The sequence below is a fragment of the Sarcophilus harrisii genome, chromosome 3, assembly GCF_902635505.1.
Source record: "Sarcophilus harrisii chromosome 3, mSarHar1.11, whole genome shotgun sequence".
In the NCBI taxonomy this organism is placed as follows: domain Eukaryota; kingdom Metazoa; phylum Chordata; class Mammalia; order Dasyuromorphia; family Dasyuridae; genus Sarcophilus; species Sarcophilus harrisii.
In genome coordinates this window covers 474,300,960-474,324,275 of record NC_045428.1, presented here as the reverse complement: position 1 = coordinate 474,324,275, position 23,316 = coordinate 474,300,960, and the positions used below count along the sequence as shown (strand labels likewise).

At 32.2% G+C, this 23,316-nt stretch overlaps 1 protein-coding gene across 1 annotated transcript in view; it reads right to left on the bottom strand.

The window, feature by feature from the left end:
• Nucleotides 1-23,316, bottom strand: part of CNTN5 (contactin 5) — a 1,555,331-nt gene that overhangs the window by 272,984 nt on the left and 1,259,031 nt on the right. Inside the window, exons 11-13 of the mRNA XM_031961045.1 lie at nucleotides 13,108-13,244; nucleotides 8,612-8,741; nucleotides 6,781-6,931 (exon numbers count right to left, since the gene is read on the bottom strand). Coding sequence (XP_031816905.1) covers nucleotides 6,781-6,931; nucleotides 8,612-8,741; nucleotides 13,108-13,244 — 418 coding nt within the window. The remainder of the gene's footprint in view (nucleotides 1-6,780; nucleotides 6,932-8,611; nucleotides 8,742-13,107; nucleotides 13,245-23,316) is intronic.

The window sequence follows — 23,316 nt, the reverse complement described above, 5'->3', positions numbered from 1 at the left end:
TAAATAGGTTACAGTAGATCTTGGATACAATATATGTGTGCAGAACCGAACAGTTCTCTTGTTGTTCAGGGAGAATTGGATTTAGAAGATATAAATAACCCAGGAAGAAGAACAAAACTGCAAGCAGTTTACATTCATTTCCTAGTGTTCTTTCTTTGGGTGTAGCTGCTTCTGTCCATCCTTGATCAATTGAAACTAAGTTAGATCTTCTCTTTGTTGAAGAAATCCACTTCCATCCGAATAAATCCTCATACAGTATCGTTGTTGAAGTATATCTCCTGGTTCTGCTCATTTCGCTCAGCATCAGTTCATGTAAGTCTCACCAATCCTCTCTGTATTTGTCCAGCTGGTCATTTCTTACAGAACAATAATATTCCATAACATTCATATACCACAATTTACTCAACCATTCTCCAACTTATGGGCATCCATTCATTTTCCAGCTTCTGGCCACTACAAACAGGGCTGCCACAAACATTTTGGCACATACAGGTCCCTTTCCCTTCTTTAGTATCTTTTTGGGTCTACCCCCATTCTTATACATATCAGTGTATTGTGTTTAGTAGACTCTCAAAAAAGTCTGTTGAACTGACTTGTTAAGATTGGCCAAATCAACATTGCTAAAAATGTTATTTCATTATAGTGGTCATAAAGCAAAATGGTTCTCTGAAACATGTTATTGTGTTTTTAGGCACAGACAATGAAGCAAAGGATTATAAGAGGCATCCTTGTCCATTTTCTTCTGTTTGGACAATAGTACACTCAAGCTACATGAGAAAATTTGTGAAATTCAAAGAAATGACATTTCCTTCAAAGATTTATAATTTCTATCCTTTCTTTTTATCTTTTTTTTTTTGGCTGAGGCAGTTGGGGATAAGTGACTTGCCCAGGGTCACACACCTAGGAAGTGTTAAGTATCTGAGGTCAGATTTGAACTCCAGTCCTCCTGACTTCAGGGCTGGTGCTCTATCCCCTGTACCAGCTAGCTTCCCTCCTTTCTTTTTATCTAAACTGCATTATGTTTGTTCAAATTAGACCTATTTCATTTTGCTTTTCCTTGAGTAGACACATAGAACAACAGTTACCATTCCTTGTATGATAATCCTTTATATATCTGAAAACTCTTTATGTATATGTCTCCTACTAGACTAAAAAATGGCAGTAAATTCAATTACACCACCAATTCGAAAGTATTGTCCTATAGATTAATTTAGCATAATGCCTTTCACACAATAAAGAATAGGTGCATATTTATTGAACTGAATGAAATGTATCTGGAAACTTACTTAATCAAATTATGTTTTTTCTTCCTTAGACAATACAATTTCATTTAAAAGATATTCTACTAACAAATATTAAAAAGATTTAAAAGACACTAAAGAAATTCCATCCTTTATATTTACTTCTTTCTCTTTCTCCATTGTATAGTCTCTAAGCACTAAGGAAATTCAGAGTAACTGGGGTCTACATTGTTTTATGTTCTTAATATTTAAAAGACATTGTCACAAAGGAAACAACAAAACAGCTTGTTCATTAGCAAACACAGCATGTAAGTTGAAACAAAGGGACAGAAACAAGACTTTAATTATAATCATGAATTCCTTCCCTTCTCCAGAAAAGGTAAGATGACTTCTTTTTTTTCTAATAGGATTGGTCTCTAGGGTTCACATAAAGAATATATTTTTTCCATATGTAGTGTAGTCAGTATGAACTTGATCATCAGTGCCTAATAAACCACAACATGAATTCCCAATGAAAGTGAACTGATGGGTATTTCAAGTACAATTTTCTCAGAATGCTAAATGAGTAAGTTGAAAACAATTCTGTTCAAGCCAGTTTTCAACTTTCTTATATTGAAACTCTCCTAGAGAGGAAGGGGACCATTAGGAATGATATGCTACTCTTTTGTTCCGATTTGTGTTCCCTATAAAGCAAAATTATGTTGTAATGCTGTCCCATCATGCAATAATTTCTTAATGTCAGATTTCTTAGTGACCCCCCCCCTTCAGTACTGGCCATTATCCCACTAATTGATAAAAACCCCAGAAATGAAAACTGCAGCTTAAACTACATTAGGATTTCAGTAAATGCAAATAATCTGAAGCCAGATGTGGAACATAACAACATTCTAATGAACTTCCATCACTACTCAATTCCTTTCTTAGTGTAGTATTCATTTGTAGGATAAAAGAAAACAAAACAAACCAAAAAAAAAACAAAAATCTCTACTTTGATTCCAAATCCAGTCTTCACATTAGTAGAGACTGTCTTTGTCTACAACCAATACAGGATGCTGAACACGTAATAATGGAGACAATATTTGTGCACTGCTGGAGTGCTTTTGGATGATTTTATTTTAACAATACTTAATGGCCAAGTAATGGAAATAATGAGCTGAAGTGAAAATCCAATATGAGTTTAATGAGCAGAATACTTTAAGTAGGAGAAAGAAAAAAAATCTCTTAAATGGAAAAAAAAAAAAAAAAGCTTATGAAACATGTTACTACTTACTGCTCCTTGAGCTTATTATATAGATCATGAAATATAGGCATTAGTATTAAAAGAACCTGAAAAGTCATTTGATAAACCATCTTAAGGTAGAGAAGACATCAAAACTTCTTTAAAATAGTTTCAGCCACATTTCTTAGATCCACATATAGGTATCTAAATGTGTTGCACATGAACTATAAAGGTGACTATGACATTCCTTTAGAACAATAACACATTTCTTAAGATCCTCTCTCTCTCTTTTTTAATAGTAAGAGAGAAAGAGAAGACTATACTATATATCTAAGGTCAAGACTTGAGATAAGAGACCTGAAATTCAATTAACAAGTTCATGAGCATATCAAGGGAGTAACCCTACTTAATATATAAATGGTGATATATTTAAAGACTATTTCTTATTGTCACAGGTCACTAATACTGAATCCGTTGTGTAGTTTTTAATGTTTTTCTGTGGTATGAAAAATAGAAATTAGAAGTAGGTTGTAGTTGTACAATACCAAAATAACCAGAAAACTGAATTTTGAGGGAAAATGGTGGTAAAACATGAATCAATATGGTCCTTTGGTATTTTGTATACACAAATACTGGTTGCCCAGTTAAAAATTTTATCTGTGAATCAGATTTCTGGCATTGAATTGACATAATTTAAATAAACTGTACAAAGGACATGATATATCAAATTATAGATTTGGCATCTGAATTAAAATTTTAAAGTTTGTGATTTTTTGGTCATGTTCCTTAATCACTAGATTGCACATCTTTATGCAATTCAAATTTTCATTGTACTTCTTAATGCCTTAAGTTATGGCAGTCTTTTCTGAAAATGTTCTCTTTTGGCTTTGATAATAGTGGCATGTGTTTAATATTTAGAAATTACTATGATGATGCATTTCTTCTTCATTGCTCTCCTTTCTTTAAATAAAATTATTTCTTTTGCCCACACAGTAAGCTGCAATTTGATTTCTGAATTTCTTCTCTCAAATTAACTCAAAATAATTGTTTTTGGAACCAGCTGATATAGCCTGGGGTTAATTCCTTTGAAATTGGTTTTCCAATAGATAAAAGTCCTTAGAGTAGTGCACATGTTTGAATATAGTAAGAATTGACCTGAACTTTCACCCCATATGTGAAATAGCTGCAAAACAATCTATTCTGAACCTTGAAAAAGTTAACTATTTCATCTCTACATAAGTAGGTTATAGTCACTTTTAGGAGTTACCAAAAAATAAAAAGAAGAGGGTTATAGATGTAGAATTGGCACATTAAGAGACCATCCAGACTAACCTTTTTATTTTATAAATGATAAAAATGACACCTTAGAGGTTAAGGTTATTTACATTGACACCATTCTATTCCTCTAGCCATTTTTTCTGCCTGAGCATCTGTTCACATATGACCTCATAACCTATTCTGAGTTTGAACATTTTTATAACATAGAAAATGTGAAATTATTATAGTAATAAATTGTAGGTTCCTTAATGAGAACATGTAGAGCTTTCTAAATATCTTGGATTTTTTTTTATTTTGCAGAAATAATGATTAGATGGCCATTTCTCAATTACTTGGAGTAGTTTTGCAGACAGACTTCATTCAGCATGTTAGATCTATGATCCTTTTTATAGCAGGATTCTGCTGTGGTGGCACAGAATACAGTTTTAGCTGAGCCAAACATGTTGACTTTCTGAAGTCAGTTCAGCACTAATTAGAAAGGCATATCTTTGGAACAATCTTATTTACATTGACTTTTCATAGTGACAATTATTAATGGAGACCAAATATATTATGTCTAACAGCATAGTAAAATTTCATCTTTCGGACTTGATTCAATAGTGCTCATAGAATTGTGAATTTGTTGTATTGTCCTGACAGAATGCTATAATTATATTCTCAATTTAATACAACTCTATTGATTTAGCACAGTAATGTATCACTCACAGAGACGAGTTCTTAAGAATCAGTCAACTAAAACAGCCAGACCTTCCAAAGGATTCAAATCTAATTTTTCTCAAAAGCACAAAGGGGACCCTTCCAGAGAATACCTTCCCTTTTTTTCTGTCTGGTCCAGTGAAAAAGAAACCACAACTACCAAAAACTTCATGCTGAGATCTAACATCAGATTTAGAATAGTAAGCAAACATATACTGGTAGTATTATTTGGAAAGCAGCGGCATGGTATAACAAATAAAGAACTAGTCTTCAAAGCTAGCAAATACTGGCTATGTAATACTGGGTAATTGAACCTTTCAGTGAGCCAGGAAGACTATAAATTATAGTACATTTGCAGCTATGCAGTTGTGCAAGGAGTTTCCTCATAGGGAATTCTCCTGATGAAATCTCAGGCCCAAATCTTTTCCTTTTTGCCTCTTGCCCCAAAAGGAATTGAAATAAAAGAATTTCATCTTGAAGTCATAATAAAATTGAGGGCTCTTATTATCTGTCTACTATCCCTGCTAACTTAGGATCTGTGAGGAAGAGGAACAATCTATGTACTGTCCAGGATAGCTTTCTAGAGGTCCTCTGGACCAGCCTTGATCTTAGTGCAGGAGTGCAGGAGGCAGGACAACCACCACGAGGCTGGTCAAAGATAGAATATTTCTCTTCCAATCCTTCTTAGCCCTTATATACCTTATTGTAATTACATCATTACAGCATACTGATTATGTGTGAACTTAGAGAACCATTACATCATCATACTAAGGACTAAGTATATATATGAACTAGATAACCATTGTCTCATCAATTCCACTGAGTTAGCACCTATACGCCTCCAGAGTTTTGGCTCTCTACAAATCTACCTGACTAGTCACAAAACACATTTTTTTTCTCCATATAAACACTGTGTACTATGAGCTCAGGACCTCCTGTCCTCAAGACCAGCTCTTCTCAAATTAGAGTTGCCTTTCAGCTTATGAAGTTATACAATTTTGAAGAGATATTTGAGAAAGAAGCAGAATAGTCAAAATTAATTCAAACCTAAATAAGATAATAATTTAATTCTACTCCAAAATCCTTTGACAAATCTGTCTAAAGTCAATGATTATTTGAGATATTATAGGCACTAGCCAGTGATGACCATTCCTTTTAATGCGCTCAATATGTTCTGCCAGAAGCCAACCTTGCAACTCTACTACATCAAAAACAGTGGCCTCTAAAATAATCTCAACATTTTAGATTAACCTATGGGATCAAAGGGAAAATTCAATCTCTATTCTATCTCTATAATACTTTTGAAAGAGATATGACAAAAACTCTATTCTCTATAGGTAGAATTAAGTCCAATTATTGACAAAGTGCCAAGGGGAATGTGGGGTTTAACTTCCTGCACTGGCTCTATGCAATGTCAGTGACTTGATTAAACACTGAATTCAAGCAAAAGTAGCTCTTTTATTTAATTTTAATAGACATCATAAATTCTATTTTTTGTGGCCTCTATTAATTAGAGGTGGACTATACTTGGACAATTATAGTAACTCTCCTCTTCCAACATGATCCGAGTATTATCTTTAGAACATTTGTTTTTCCAGAAAGCCTAACTTTAAAAAGCTGCAATAACAAATCTATGAACAATTTCTGAGTTACTTTATGCTGGAATGAAACAAAAAGAACATAACTTAACTTCTCGCTCCCATATATAAAAGCAAATAATATAAATTTTAAAGACATGAATTATACTGATAAAGCATATGTACTTTAATACTGCAGTAAATATTTTCAATTTCCTAAAACAAAGCCTTATAGAACTATTATAAATGATTTCTTTTCATTAAACAACAGGAGATATTCACCTCTAAAAAAATTTAGATCAATTCTGCTCAAGGAATGAACTTGCTTCCACAGATGAAGTTTGATCATACTGCTTAGGGAAAAGTAATTCTGTTTTTATAGTGTGCAAGCATGAAAATAAATTGCATTTCCAATCTCTATGAGGCTTTTGTAGTCTGAATTGGAACTTTCACCATCAGGTGAATGTCACCAAATATGACCCCATTGTAGATACAACACATTGTTTTAAAACAGCAGGTGTGCACTATTGTGACTTAGTGATATCTTCAGTTTTGGGTACAACTGTCTCATAAAGGAGACTGATTGGATTGAATTAGAACTTTTGTTTCCAATACAGACACCGTTTAGAAATGTCCTTATTCAAACCTATTTACACATTCTTTTGTCATGCATTCACATTCTGTCCTATATATAAATGTGAATTACTTAAAACCAATGAAAACATAAAACTAATAGTACAGTGATTAAATTACTAAACAGACATCTGACCTCTTGCTCTCTCTCACTGCTTTGTCTCCCTTTTTCCAAGAAATTGTTGGTTTTGGAGAACCTTGAGGCTTGCACTCTATGAGAACTTCTTGGCCTTTGGTAATTATTATTGTTTTCTTCAGTTGATTTAGTGCAAAAACAGGAGCTGAGGCTGTTAAAAAAAAAAAAAAAAGAAATATATTCATTTTTGTAGAAACAATCTTGGATGTTTACAACCATGAACTTTCACTAGTCATTCCTCAGAATTTTGCAATTTTTCTTTGAAACAAAATTACAATACAAATAGAATGAGCACTAATTTAACTTCAGATTTAAATGGAAAGACTGGAATTTAATTTTTGTCATTTAGCAAAACCTTGACACTTATCTCTCGCAGAAGGTCATATTACTTGCTATATTTGAAACTTGTTAGATCAATTCAGTTAACTCACAACCGATATGAAAGCAAAACTGCAATCTCTAGCAAAAGGTGTTTTACTATAAAATAACCTGCAGACAAGTAAATGTAGGGGGCTGCCATCCTCTTCATCTCCCTATGAAACATGCTCCATATCTAGAGTCAAATTAACACTGTTCCCAACTGCTTCCTGAGTCTGGTGGGTGAGGGACAGCTGGCTCTATTACCCACTCTGGTCTCCATGTGGCTTTTAAAACATGGAAGCTAAAGGAAGCACACAGGAGCTGCCATGATTTGCAGATGAAAAGGAAGAGAGAGAGAAGCAGACTGTTCCATTATGTATATTCATCTAGTCATTAGCTCTTTTGGCTACATAGACAATAAGAGGATTTTTGTGATTTCTAAATGGAATCATCCAGCAATGAGTCACTCATGATTAGAAGCTGCCCTTCCTTCCCCCAAGCTTTCACAGTTACAAGGCATACAAAATAACAACCCTGAGTTTTCTTTGGGGAGGGGAATGAGGTGAGCATCCTGCCTTCTCCCCCACTCCCAAACAAATATGGACACTTTCCAAGACATTCATGGGCATTAAATCTGAGACTAATCAACAACTGACAGGTCCTTTTCTCTTATCAGGAACACTTTGAATTTTATTTTTCAGCCTAATAGCACTGAACTGAACTCCTATAAATACACAGAGAGAACTTCCTTTTATTTATGTGTATTTGTGAGGTTTGGGGGTGAAGGTTCAGAACTTGTGCTCTGCTCTCTATGCAGAAGAGATCAAATATCTTTTGTTTTAGGCAGATCTTAGCTTAAGCATTTAAAATCAGACAAAATTGAACATTCTTTAAATGATAAATGTATTATTTACATATAAAAATAGACTTCATAAGAAATGATATTAATCTTCCTGAGCTGGGAAGGGTATGGTTGTTTATAGTGATCCAACTACTTTATTCATCTCAATGTTGTTTTCCCTTTGATTCTAGCACCATTCTTTTGAATCTTAAAAGGAAACTGAAAGGCATATTTCTCCAAGACATAGTGTATTAGACTTTTAGCAAGAAACATAAATCAGATCATTACATGTGGGAGATTAGGCATAGCAATAAATATAATCTTTTTATACTTAAGTATACCACTACAAGCCATGAGACACAAGTTTGAATAAAAGCAATACAAGTTTTTGTTTTGTTTTTTTTCCCTCTGACAATGGAACAATGGCCTCCAACATTATATCTGAGAAATCTAATATCTGTAAAGATCTTGTGGAGCAAAATGACCATAAACTTAAAACAACAACAACAAAAAAGAACAGAAACCTAAAAGTTTTAGGGAAAAATATAGGAAAAAATAAAATACTCAAGATTTCAATGATAATTGTATAAAGAAAGGAAGTCCACCCTTTTTTGCTTTCAAATTGCTTACCTAAAACCTTTAGTTCAGCACTGGCATAAATGGATCCATATTTGTTTTCTGCCAAACACTGATACATTCCAGCATCCGACTGATTCACATTGTGGATCATCAATACACCATTAACCATCTCAACCCTGCTCTGTAATAGAATTAGAAATAACATCATTCTACAAAGTAAATAGAGGATGTAGAATTTCTGAGTGCTTAGTCAGAGACTATGAACCAAACCTCTTAAAATCAGTGAGGTTAAAGCACAATTTTGTATCTTAATAGAATTTATTTTGCTATTTATACTTTTTTAAATATAGGATTTACCCTCTTTGGTAAGAGAACAATAGAAGCTTAGCTAGGGGGAAAAAAAGTAACAACACTATAAATATATATATATATATTTTTTCTTTTTCATATGATTTGTTTAATTTATTCAGAATTTGTCATATTGCCTTGCCAAACAAACTGCCTTTATTATATAGTCTGTTTGGTAACTCTGTGAAAGATGTGGCGGGAAAAAAGAAATAAAGTGTATTTGTATATGTGAGTATATATATATATGTATGTTTATTTAGACATAATCTTCAGTGGAATATTAGAGGTTAAGACACATATGGAGTTAATACTTTACAAATCTAGTAATAAAATTAAAAATTGTGGGAGAACTTTTGGCAATCTAAATCAAATCTTGTAGCCAGTTTTTCCCCACAAAACTAAATCACTACAGTGTGATTAAGGCTATCATTATTGTTTAAAAATACATTACTTCCCTTGTCTAAGGACACCTACTAGAAGAGAGGGAATTCTTCACTCTAAATTGAAGTGTGCTGATGAATGAATGGCTATATTTATAAAGTATTGAGACTTGGGTGGATATTACTCTAAAACTGTCAAAAAATGAAAAAATGCAGTCAATCTATCATTTGTTCAGGCCATAGAATGCCAAGCAACCAATCAGTTGCTTATTATAATCATTACTTTTTTTTACTGAAATGTTAGAGAGAATACCCACATTGAAGAGACCATATATCTATCAAAACACTGAGTACAAATTGACCAGTAGTTTTAGTGAATTATGGATAAAATCTCAGATATTTCCATCACTTAAATAAATTATATTAATTATGTATTAAATTGGGAAAAATTAAAGACAGTTCCTTGGTAAAGGTCTCAGATCTTAAATATATAGAAATTTTGTGAAATTTATAAGAACATGAGACATTCCCCAATTGATAAATGGTCAAAGGATAGAAAAAAGGTAGTTTTGGTGGAAGAAAACCAAAGAGAGAGAGAGAGAGAGAGATAGACAGATGGACAGAGAGATGAATGGAGAGATAGATGTATGGATAGATAAATGGATATTATAAATAGATGTTTAATCTCTCTCTATATATACATATATTCATATATACATATTTACACACACATAGATGCATATATATATACATATATAAAATATATGTGGTCATGAGTATATATGGTCATGAAAACTGATAAACTGTCATTGATTAGAGAATGCAAATTAAAACAACTTTGAGATGTCATCTCATACCTATTAGATTGGTTAAAATGATACTGGGAAAAATAACAAATGTTGGTGGGGATATGGAAAAATTGTGACACTAATACACTGTTGAAGGAACTGTAAACTGATCCAACTATTTTGAAGAAGAGTCTGCAATTATGCCCAGAGTTATGAAACTGTGTACACTCTTTGACCCAGCAATACCATTATTCCCCAAATAATCAGTAGAAAAACATAAGAATCTATTCTAAAGTATTTATGGTAACTCTTTGTAGTGACAAAAAAATGGAAATTGAGGGGCTGCCTATCAATTGAGGAACGGTTAAACAAACAAGCTGTGGTATGATTGTGATGGAATACTATTTTGTCATAAAAAAAAAAAAAACGATGGGCTCAATGATCTTAGAAAAAAAATCGAAAAACTTGCATGAGCAGAACTGAGAAAATTTTAGGTAGCAGCAGTATTGCTTGAAGAATATCTAAAGATTTTGCAAGGGTGAATGTTGAGAACTATGCATGTGCTTTGAAAATAAAAAGCTTTATATTAAAAAAAAAGAATATCTATGAACAAGTAAGCCATTCTGATTATTATACTATTCAAATTAACCACAAAAATCTTATCTACCTCCAGAGATAAATAGAACTATGCTGTGAATGATTTTAAGAGTGTGTGTGTGTGTGTGTGTGTATATACATATGTGTGAAAAGGTGACTTTCACTATTATGAGGTGGAGTTATAGATGGGATATAAATATATATATATATACATTATATATATAATTTTTAAAATTTGTATTTTATAAAAAACAATAGTAATGGCTAATATTTGTGTACTACTTTAAGGTTTGCAAAGATTTTTAGTAATACTATCTCATTTGATACTCAGAACAACCCTGGGGAAATAGGTACTATTATTATCATCACCATTTTACAAATGAGGAAACTGAGGCAGATAAAACTTAAAGTGACTTGCTCAGGGTCACACAGCTAGTAAATATCTGGTGCTAGATTTGACCTCAGGTCTTTCTGACATCTGACCTCTGCATCTATCAAATCACTTAATTATCTTATTTGAATATATTCTTTGGTACCATAACAGTCACTTCATAAAGGGCCTCAGTATTCTTGACAGAATTGTTCCAATCATATAACAGTTAATATATTCACTTAAATTCTTGTTTTAATTTTTTTTCATGGTTCACTATAACAATTACATAGTGTCATCCAACTGGCTGGGACTGTTTGAATAGCTCTCACAAAAATAAAACAAGCAGAGGATTGGAAAACCTAGGTTCAAATTCTACCTTAGACTTTTTTCTGTCACTGTATGCAAATCATCGAACCTTTCTGGTACTCATATATTTTATCTGTGGAATGACAGTTTTAGACTTCTTGGCTTCTAAGGTCCTTTTTAGCTGTCAATCTCTAATCCTATGAGCCTAATACAACAAAACAAAGAGGAAAAAACACCAAAGCTAGTTATTTAACTTATCAATATTTCTAGTTAAGTAGAGATAAATGGAACTGTTTAAAAAGAAAGGCACAAAATATAGAATGGTCTAGCAGAAAGAGCTCTAGAATGGGTATCAGGAGTTGCCAATTTTGGTTTGGGAATCAGAGAGTTCTGATTCTCTGACTCTGAAATTTTGGGTAATATATTGTCAAATAAAGAGAACTCGATTACAAGATCTTCAATATCCACTTTTAGAGACAATATCTGATGCTACTATGAAAATCCTTTTCATTTTCTAATGAATTTTTACTTTAAGAAGAATATAAATATAAATGTATATATATTTGTATATGTATATATATTGTATAAATATATACACACATCTATTTATACACACACATATATATGTGTATGTATGTATGTAAATATGTAAATAGGGTAACAGAGTTTTGATGCACCTAAACCACCTATAATGGTATCACACATGCGGAAGATGGTGTGGAGTCTGCTTCTAGGAGATTGTGGAAGTGATAGATGTAACAAATATTCTTTCTTGGTTTACCATATGATTGAGAACAGCCTTTTTTCCATTGATTGTATAGTTAGAATTATCTACATCTTTGAAATTACCTGATTGAATACTATTCTGACTTTTTCCTGCATTGAGTCTGAAGATAAAGAGATTCTTTATTCACAGCTAGTGACATCAAATGGTAAGGAAGAGAGTCTGTGGACCTTCTTGTTTCCTCCTTCCTTTAAGCCATATGGCCCCCGAATGATAGCTTTGGGCCTCCTATTTCATTTTTTTCTGTTCTAGGAACAGTAATAGAAGTCTCCCAGTCCCAGTAAGGAGTCTATTAATCTAGACTGGATATTGTAGAAAACTCAGCAAAGAAATTCAAGGAGCAGTATGGGAGATATTACTCAGAAGCTGGGCTTTGGACTTGAGCTTATAAGGACTAACCACTATGGAGGAATTGCTCTAAGCTGTAAGCCTAGTTCTTTCCTGCAGCTGAGGTAGTATAAGGAGCATTGTGACTCAAGATATTTGGAGGAAATGTTGTCTGTATGATTGTTCTTTTTTTTAATTATTATTATTTTTGAAGTAAATATTACTATGTAAAACAAAAAAAAAAATTCAATGTTAAAGTGACTGAATGGAACTGAGTTACTAAAACTGGGGGAGAGGGGATAGTAGATGGTGGCTTAAGATATCTGTGGAGAAAATAGAATGCCCAGTCCTGTTAGAAGGCCAGAGAAGAGTTAAAATGTGAAAAGTTTGGACCTGTAAGAAACAGGTCAGAATATCCCTCCTACATATCAAAGCAACAGAAACATATACGTACAATGATATAATTAGGCCATAGGCAGGGATCAGCCTTTCATTTTCCCTGCCCATCACTATTTAAAGACACAAAGAGAAATCTACTGTGTTTTTTTCAAGTAATTTCAAAATGGACAACTCCAACCAATAGAAAGTTTTTCCTTTTTTTCCTTTTTTATGTACTGCAATTACTGGCTCACTGAATACATTACCTGTGCCAAGAGAGGGACTCCATTCTTCAACCAACGGTATGTGGGCCTGGGCTTTCCAGTAGCTTTACATTCCCATCTGAGAGGGCTACCACTGTCTAAATGAGTATCATTCAGCTTCTCTACCCAATGTGGGTAGTCTGCAAGAAATCAAAAAGTGATTATTTCAATACTTAGGCAACATTCAGCCAATTCAAAATGTACCTAATTGAATATTCAGCATCTTTTCCTCATTAATTCCTATGAATTGCATTAATAACTATAGGTGCTTGGAAGACACATTTATGAAAAAGTGAGAATCAAGCCTAAAAATGTTGCATTACATACAGAATATAAAATGTACAGATAAAGTGACACTATTGCGGATAAACAACACTGCTTAAAAATATACTTTTTTAATTCCAACAGATGGTCTTGTTTTGTTAGCCTACTTACAAGTATTGAACTCAATTCTTAGTCATTAATTGGTGATAAGTTTTTAACATAAAGATGATCATTAACCCTTTGAAGATTTAGGGTAATGGTTAAAAAGTTATTTTAGTAATTTTGAATTTGATAGCCCCCAACAAATATGACCAATTTTGTGTAAAAAGAATGGGAAAAAAAGATCGTTTCATTCTATCATTAGATATAGTTTATGTATTTTGGTGTGTATAAAACATCCTGTTCTCTTTTGTATTTTATATAAAAAGATACTTTGATGACACACTTTACTTTTATTTTTTTAGTGAGAGTAACATTTAATATCCATAGATAGAATTTAAGATGTGAAAAAGGCCCTTTTTTATATCTTACAAATACAAAGGGAGAGAAATGATGAGGAAAACTTTTGAGTATGACCTTATTTCATATTCTAAATATTATAGCTTCAATAAAAGGAACATTCTAGTCTTGTCTGATTGAAACAACTTTAAAAATTGTGCTGTTTTTCCAAAGATATTTATTTGTCTAGCTTTTCCTTCCTTTGGATAAATTATTATTTTAAAGATCATTTATTTATATTAAATTAGGCAAGGAAGCTTTAAGATTCACAAATTCAAAAATCTTTTACTAAATGTCTTTAGTGGAATTTTTTAAAAGAAAGAAAATACTTTATCTTAAACTTTTTCCTCCCAAAATTGATGCATTAAATTACTATATACCTTTTTCTGTCTGCTTCATGGATTGCTTCCTCCCACCCTAATGTTTTAACCATCTACATTGAAAATTTAAATAGATGAAAAACATTCATTTCCCAGTTGGAGCATGAAGCCAAATGGGTATTTCACTGATTTAGTTAATTCACAAACACATCTTGGACAAACATATCATGTAGATTAGAAGATAGACTAAGAATATAGAAAGAGGATACTGGACTAGAATGAGGACTATGCTGGAGATAGCTTTTAATAATTTTTACAAATTAAAAATTTTTCAGTGTAAGCATTTACTTTGAAATCAAGATATGCTACATATCAATCATAGATATTTTTATTTTTGATTGTCTAGATTTAATGAAATAATGGAGAAAGTAAAATTCAGATTGAATTTAAAAATGAATTGTGTGTATATTTCTTTTCCCTACCCCCCCCCCATCTTTCCAGTAGAAATTTGATTGTTAAACATTTACTTTCACAGTTTTGACTGGAATACTTATGTGAAGTGGAAAAGAAAGGGACATATAATTCATTAAGTTCCTACTGGGTGCCAAACATTGTGCTAAGAACTTAACAAGTATTTTCTCATTAATATGGGGAATAATGTACATTAGATAATTCTTAATTGTTTTCTGAAAAAAAAACAAACTCATCTCTGCAGTATCTATTCTCCTAATGATGCTGTCATGTCTTTAATCATAGATCACCATGATTTCAGGACAATCCAATTTAAATAAGTCAAAGGACAATGGAATAACAAATGATAGCTGTATATGATCAGTGTTAGATTATATGTCTGCAGAAGGCAAAGACAATTGCATAACCAAATGTTCTTTCTCCCATAGTACCTGCATACAGTAGGCTTTTAATAAATTGTGTTTAATAAATGACTAGCATGTGAGAAGGAATCACAAGGTAAAAATCAGTGTTAAAGTAATTACAAAATGTGAGAGTGAGAAATGACAGATAGCCCCAGTAACTAACTACACTGGAACCCTAAACAATTCAAAATATTTTTAAATGACTAGCATTGCATATTTAAGTGACAAGCTTCTCTATGGTTGATTTTTAGAAAAATACATGGATAAGGATTCTGTAGAAGGAGAAACTATAAGATAACTTTGATAATTTCTAGGAGTATACACTAGTCAATCAATAAACATTTATTACTATGTTCCAGACACTTATTGAAGAATTTTAATATATTTTATGAATAGTTACAAACAATAATATTTTTAAATAAGTCAAAGCTGGTTTGATAATAATTTCCATGATTGTGGCTTATACTTTCATCTAATATAACTTTTAGATGTTCACACTTGGCTTTTGAGGCAAAGAAGAGTAGGAAAGCTCTATAGAACCCTTTATGGCAGAAATCAGTTTATGTCTCATAAAGAAGCAATGAAACCATCATGTTTATAACATTTTTAAGGAAACAAAGTCACATTCTGCAAATATATATTTTCCTATTCAGTCATAAGTAGGCTGTCCAGTGAAGAGTCTATTTGCCTTTTGGACCATTTCACACTAGGAATTTGAGTTTAAAATTTTTTTCTACTTCCTTCAGAGGAGCCTGTATTTTCTCTATAAAAATTTAAACAGAATTCTTCCTACAGGACTTTCACTAATTACATACATAAATATGTATATGTGCCTAGTCAAGTTAGTGCTACCATTTCATCTTCTACCTTTATTGCCAAACCTATGAACCATAGGGCAGAAAGACCACACTGTTCCCCTAAAATTTTGTAGATAGGAAAAGTATCTGTGGCAAGAAGCCACATTGAACATATACTACCCTGAAGGGTTGTATACTTCCAAGGCTGCCCTCTAAAACTTGATAAAAATGACTGCCAACCCACCAGTCAGTTCCAATTTCTTTTTCTAGAAAATGTCCAGTTCTTTCTACTGAGAGATTAATGCTTGGTATAACCATGCATTCGCTTGTGTCCATTTGGCCCAGAGTTTAAAAGTTAATTGTGCATGACTTAACAAGAGTTCACAGATTGTTTCTTACCATCTTGTCTTCCTACCAGGAGGTACATAAGTACTAGCAAATAAAACCAACATTCTCAACTATTCATCCAATGCAAATTGTTTCAGTCTATGGATGAGTGGCCAAGGGATACAAGACAGCTCTAGGAAGAATACCAAAGTATCCTCTCACTATATGCTATGCAATGTGCTGTTTATAAAAAATACTATTCTCTATGATAACTAAATTTGTTCCCCCTCTAAGGATTTAATACTATTTTATTTTTCCAAAAACATATAAAGACAGTTTTCAATGTTCATTTTTGTAAAACTTTGTGTTCCAAAATTATCTCCCTCCTCCCTTTCTAAGACAGCAAGCAATATGATGGAAGTTGAATGCAATTCTTATAAATATATTTCCATATTTGTCATGTTATTCAAGAAAAATCAGATCCAAAGAGAAAACAATCATGAGAAAGAAAAAAATAATAATAAGCTAACAAATAACAGCAACATCAAAAAGGTGAAAATACTATGTTTCCATCCATATTCAGTTTCTATAGTTCTCTCTCCGGGTGCAGATGGTATTTTCCATCCCAAGTCTATTGGAATTGCTTTGAAACACTGCATTGTTAATCCATCACAGCTGATCATCACATATGCTTGGTTCTGCTCATTTCACTCAACATCAGTTCATATAGATCTTTCCAGGTTCTTCTGAAATCAGCCTGCTCATGATTTCTTATAGGATAATAATATTCCATTACATTTATATACTATAACATATTCAGCTGTTCCCCAAATGATGGAAATCCACTCAATTTCCACTTCTTTGTTGCTATAAAAAGAGATGCTACAAACATTTTTGAACACGTGGGTTTTCTTCTTTTGCAATCTCTTTGGGATGCAGACTCGGTAGAAATCACAGACTATGCCCAGCTTTATAGCCCTTTGGGCATAATTCCAAATTATTCTCTAGAATGATTGGATCATTTCACTATTCTACTAACAATGCATTAGTTTCCCAGTTTTCCCACATCCTTTCCAATATTTATCATTATCTTTTTCTGTCATATTAGCCAATCAAAGAATTGTGAAGTAATGCCTAAATCCTTTCTACTCCAAAAGGCAACTGGGTATTTTTTCCAAGTGTGTGATGAACAATCTTTATGTATTTTCCACCAAGCTACTAGCTGAGTTCCATTTAATATATTTCGATTCAATAAGCATGGATTGAGTGTCTCCTGCTTAGTAGGCACTGATCTATGTGTAGTGGACACAAAGACAAAAATTACTAGTTTTTCCCTTCAGGAATTTTACATTTTATGGGAGGAGAACATCACACACACAGATAAATAAACACAAAATATACATAAAATAAATATAAAGTAATTTTGAAGGGAGGAGCTCTAATAATCGATAGGGAGAAAGCACTTGACTTGTATCTTAAAGGAAACTACTGGTTCTAAGAAACAGAAATGAGAAGGGTGAATATTGATGGCGTGGTGGGTAACCTGTGCAAAGTTATTGAAGAAGGGAAGCAAGTAGGCCAGTTAGGCTAGAATGCACATCAAATTAGGAAGAAAATATGAAATTAGTTTTTAAAGATAGGCAGGAGCCTGTGTTTATTGTGAATGACTCTACATACTAAACAGAGGAACTGATATTATTCTGAAATAAATCGAAAGCCATTTAAAGTACTTGAGTAGAGGAGTAGAAGAAGATATGGTCAGAACTCTATTTTAGGAATATTAATATGATAATCATGTGGATGATAAATTGGAATGGGAAGAACTTATGAACAGAAAATTGTAAAAGGGGTAAGATTAGTAAAAATCAGCAGTTTTTTATTATAGTTTGTGAAAGATATAACTGTTATCTTTTGTTCCTGGAAACTCTGTTCAGAGATTGACTACAGATAATTATAGAATTACAGAATTGGATTCATCCTCATTAAAAGTGTCAATAATAATAGTTATATTTATATTGTACTTTATCATTATTGTATGCTTCCCATAATTAATTGAGTCAGAGATATCATGCTACATAGGCTATTAAAGTGTTACTGTCCTCATTTTACAGATGAAGGAGTTGAATTGTAGATGGATTAAGTGACTTGCCCAAGATAGTAATAAGTTAATAAATAATAATCAATAACTAGCAGGGCCAAAATTTAAAACCTGCTCTTCAGAGTGCAAATCCATTGCTTTTTCCACTTTATAGATTATGTTCTCCATTTATAATATATCACTTAAACCCTATTTGAAACTTTGAAGACTAAGAAATCATACTTGTAACTCCTAGAACTATGTTGTCCTGCCTATTATATTTTTTCTTTCCTTGAATTCTACTTTTCTAAAGCCTAGCATATATATTATTGAGTTCGATTGTCATATCTATCACAAACACTACAATGACACAGTCACTTCTATTCAAGTTCCCTGTTATTTCCACTTAATTATACAGTTCTTCTTAATTGAGAATCAGATACAGAAGGAAAATGCTTTCACTGCTTCCAGATTAAATTAATACCAAGAAAAGTAAAAAAAAAATTCTTGTTATTGTTCAGTAATGTTTCAGACCTCATTTCATATTTTCTTGGCAAAAAGACTAAAATGGTTTGCCATTTTATTCTTCAGCTCATTTTACAGATGATAAAACGGAGGCAAACAGACTTAAGTGATTTGCCCACAATCATTCAGTTAGAAAGTATCTGAGGCCAAATTTGAATTCATAATTAATCTTTCTGACTCCAGATCCAGCATTCTATCCACTTATATCACCTAGTTGTACCATGTAAGACCTTCACATTTTAGCAGAGAGATCTCTAAAATATGTCTAAATTATTAAAGTCTTCCATCACAATAACATACTGGAATTATGCTAATTAGTAATTTATTTATTTCTTCTATCTGAATTAGTGGTTTATAGGATATTAGTATAATGATATTTAGCTTATCCCTTCTTTAGTCTTAATGTTCTCCACTATGACGTCTCTTCAAGTTTGTAGATTTTCCCATTGATTTTGCTACCTTCTTGATATACCATGAGGTTTGTGATCCCTTCTAATCTATTCCTTTTGAGCAAGTTAATCCTTTCCATGCTGTATTTCAGTAATGAGCTGAATCTTATCAAGCCTTATTGATTCCTAAGAGTTTTTAGTTACTTTAAGTTAAAATCTGGAACTTTAGAAGTTATATCTGATCAATTTATAACTTTTCTATTTAAAGCCCTCTTCAATAATCAACCAGTTTCAGTTCAAATGTAGTCTATGGTCAAGAGCCTAGCCCTTGATTATATTAAGCATTCCTTTATTGATTCCAGATTTATCTGAAGAATTAGTCCAACTATGATATGATATCACTATTTAATATGAATATAGAATGTATTTTACTTTCAACCAAATTTGGGAGACCATGAGAGTTCAAGTGAATAGACTGGAATAAATACATTTGAAATATTGATGCCAATCTAAAATTATGCCTCATGAAAAGCATTAACTAGGTTTTACTTCTTAAATGAAAAAAAAAATGGACAAATAGTTCATCTGAAGGAAAGATAAATACTAATTCTCTTAAAACATTGCCCAATAAATAAAAAGAGGGAATTTTAAAAGTAGAATTTAATTTATAAGTGAATTAGTCCATCTCTAAAATTTATTATTTAAATATTGTTATTATAAAATTTATTCCCTTTTCTCCTAATGTAATCAGATTCATTAAGTGTTACAATTAATATAACAAATTGTCTACTGAAAATAAACAAATGAATGAATGAATTTATGAAAGAATGAAGAAAAAGTATTACACAACTGTTTCCTATATACAAGATAATGTAATCGCTGAGGGTTCAAATATAAAAGCCAAATAGTCCCCAAACTCAGAACTCTAATTTTAATAAAGAAGTTAACATATGTAGGGAAATGGTGGCAAGAGAAAGGTGCTTTGTTCTGAAAATTCACAGTGATAGTGGGTGAAACCAGAGAGCATTGGATTGACAAAGCCTTAGCAGTATTGATTTGATTACTGTTCATGGACCAAGAAGTAGGAAGCAGAGGTTGCAGCTTGTGGGAGGTATGCATATAGTTTCAGGGCAAAAGATTAAAGGATGATCAGGGTGAATAACTGTATGGCATATGAAGCATTGTCTGGCTTGGGGCCAGCTGTATATAGTGGATATGTGATTTGGTATTCATTAATTCTTCTAACAAAATAGCTCATTCCTGGAGTTGAAGAAATTCTTCCATGTCATGGACTTTGGAGGTCCAGGTGCAAATGGAATTTCAATGAATTGATCTATATTTTTTGGTGAATCCAGAGAGAGACAGAGAGAGAGACAAAGACAGAGACAAACAGAGAGAGAGAGAGAGAAAGAGAGACAGACAGACAGAGAAGAGGGACAGAGGAAAGGAGGGAAAAAAAGGAGGAAGAGAAAGTTGAACAGTGTGTTTGCTTGTGTTTTGTATGTCATATTGCATGATCAGCTCAATGCTGATTCATTGTAGTTTGTATCTTTCCCTAATCTGACTATGTACTGTATGGTTCTTAGGTACAATCCTGAATTGAGAGAGAGCCAGGAAGTGAACTACTAAGAATTTTTTGTTTGGGGTATCAACAAATAAAGTCCTTCTATATTCTGAACTATGATGCTCAATTTACACAATCTCAATAATGTCCAAGAATTCTTGTCAGTCTAGTCTACAGTTCAATGGGACATCATGTTCAAAAAGTCCTCCCATTTTCTGAACAGTCCTCCTACCCAGGGTTAATTAAAAAAAATTATGATTATTTCTCTAAATTAACAACAACATCTAGTATTAATATGGTTCTTTAAATTTGGTAATGTTCTGTATATGTATTATCTCATTTGACCCATAAAATAAATGTTATGTTCTATTCTCATTCCCCTTTTATAGAAGGAGAAACTGAGGGCAAATTAAGTAGTTTGTTCAAGGTCACATAGCTAATAAAAGTCTGAATTCAAATTTCTGATTCCAAGTCTAACAGTATCTATTGTAACATGTAATCTTTGAACTGAGATATAACCAGAATTTTAAACTTAAATATCTTAAGTAGACTTTTTGTTTCAATTTGAAAGTTAGCTAAATATGTTTTATTAGTATCATAAATTGCTAGGAAAATTTTTGTAGATCTGAATATGAGGATTGGTAGAGATTTTGTCAGTTTTTTTTTTTTTAATCTGGATTGGGATCACTGTTTCTTCATGGGACATCACTTTGAGTATAATTGCTAAAATAGAGGAAATATAAACACACTTAAAATGTTCAAAATAATCTATCTATACTTAGAACAAGTTTTAGGAAATTTTAATGCATTCTTGTAATTAAGGGGCCAGCTCTTCAATGCTTATTTCCATCCTAACAATAAACACTTACATAATGTTAAAAGTGATTATTCCCTCCTTAAACTTTAACATTGGAGGACCTGGGCTCAAATCCTAGCTTTATCACATATATAACTTTTAGCTAGTCACTTAAGCTCTCTAAAATGATGTTATTAGACTAGATAACCTCTCAAATTCCTAGACAACTCTAAATCTGTGCTCTATTAATCTTGCAAATCTAGAAATACCTCATATCCATTTGGACATACATTTTAAATGTCTCTATGATTATACTATGTAAAGAACACTTTTAAGGGTAAAAATTCTTTCATGTTGTCAACAATTTCTCTGGTTCATCACTATCACAATCATCATCATTATAATTATCTTAATGGGCAATTGTTTAGTGAATATGTACTATGTACCCAATATCATGATATATTTTTGGGGATACAGATAGATAAAACATGCATTCCAAACATGCATTCCCTCTTTAAAAGACTTATGTTCTAGTAGGTAGATAGTAGAAATACATAAAAATATATTTATATATAGATTTCATACTAAATAAGGTATTTATTTACTAAACAAGAGATAATTAACTTCTGGGGAAAGGGCATGATATCTGGCATAAGCTAATGCTCAGAAAATCCAGAGAAAATTATTTTTTCTCTTGGTTAAAGGTACTGGAGATGTTTGCCATTTTCTTCTCCAGCTCATTTTATAGATGAGGAAACTAGATAAAAAAGATGAGGAAACTAGATTCCTTAGTTCAGGTAGAGAACTTTGAAGAAGGGTCTTAAATATTTCAGCAAAGGAAAAGATTATAAACTTCTTTATGGGAAAGGCTTCTACTTTGCACATATAGGTGATAAATATGTATATGTATATACATATGTATATTATAGATATATATACATACATATACATATACACATACATATATATGTATTCATATAAATATATACTGTGTATATACATATATGTATTCATATAACTATATGCTAAGTTAATTATTAAATAAAAGATAAAAAGAAAAATAGAGATAATTGGAGTAAATGTTGGGGCCTCTATATAAAATAAGTGACATAAGTAAAGATTAGGAGCAAATACATGCTCAGCAAATTTAATATATGATAACTAGGCCAACTTAGCTTGAAGAGAATATTTTGGGGGGAATACTGAGCCATGAAAAATAAAATTGGAGAGACAAGTAAAATAGCCATATATTAAAAATAGATTACTTGAAAGAAAGTATATCTAGATGTTTGTGAATGCTAATCAAGAAGTGAATGATAACTGGATGTTTTTTCCAGTGTTGAAATTAACAGAATATAAATCTAAGCGGAAACAAAACAAAACAAAAAACCACCATTGGTGTGGTACAATGGAAGGAGTAATGAATTTGGAGTCAAGGGACTTATATTTGCCTCCTGGTCCTACTCCTCACTAATTATATAATTTTTGGCAAATCTCTTAATTTTTGTGGGTTTTTGTTTCCTGATCTGTAAGATGAATAGATGGGAAAAATCAAGATTCTGTGAGTTACTATTTATCTATAGGACATTTTCCTTACCTTTCCTCAACAAATTCAGTGCTTAATTCACACTTTCTCACCTCCCCAGATCTAGCCTTTATGTTAGATGAATAAACATAGATACTGACATTCCCTCAAACATGCTAATCTCATTGTTCCTTGATTTACTTATTTCTCAACAACTAATCTCCTTTGCTAAGCATCTAGGTGACACAATGAAGT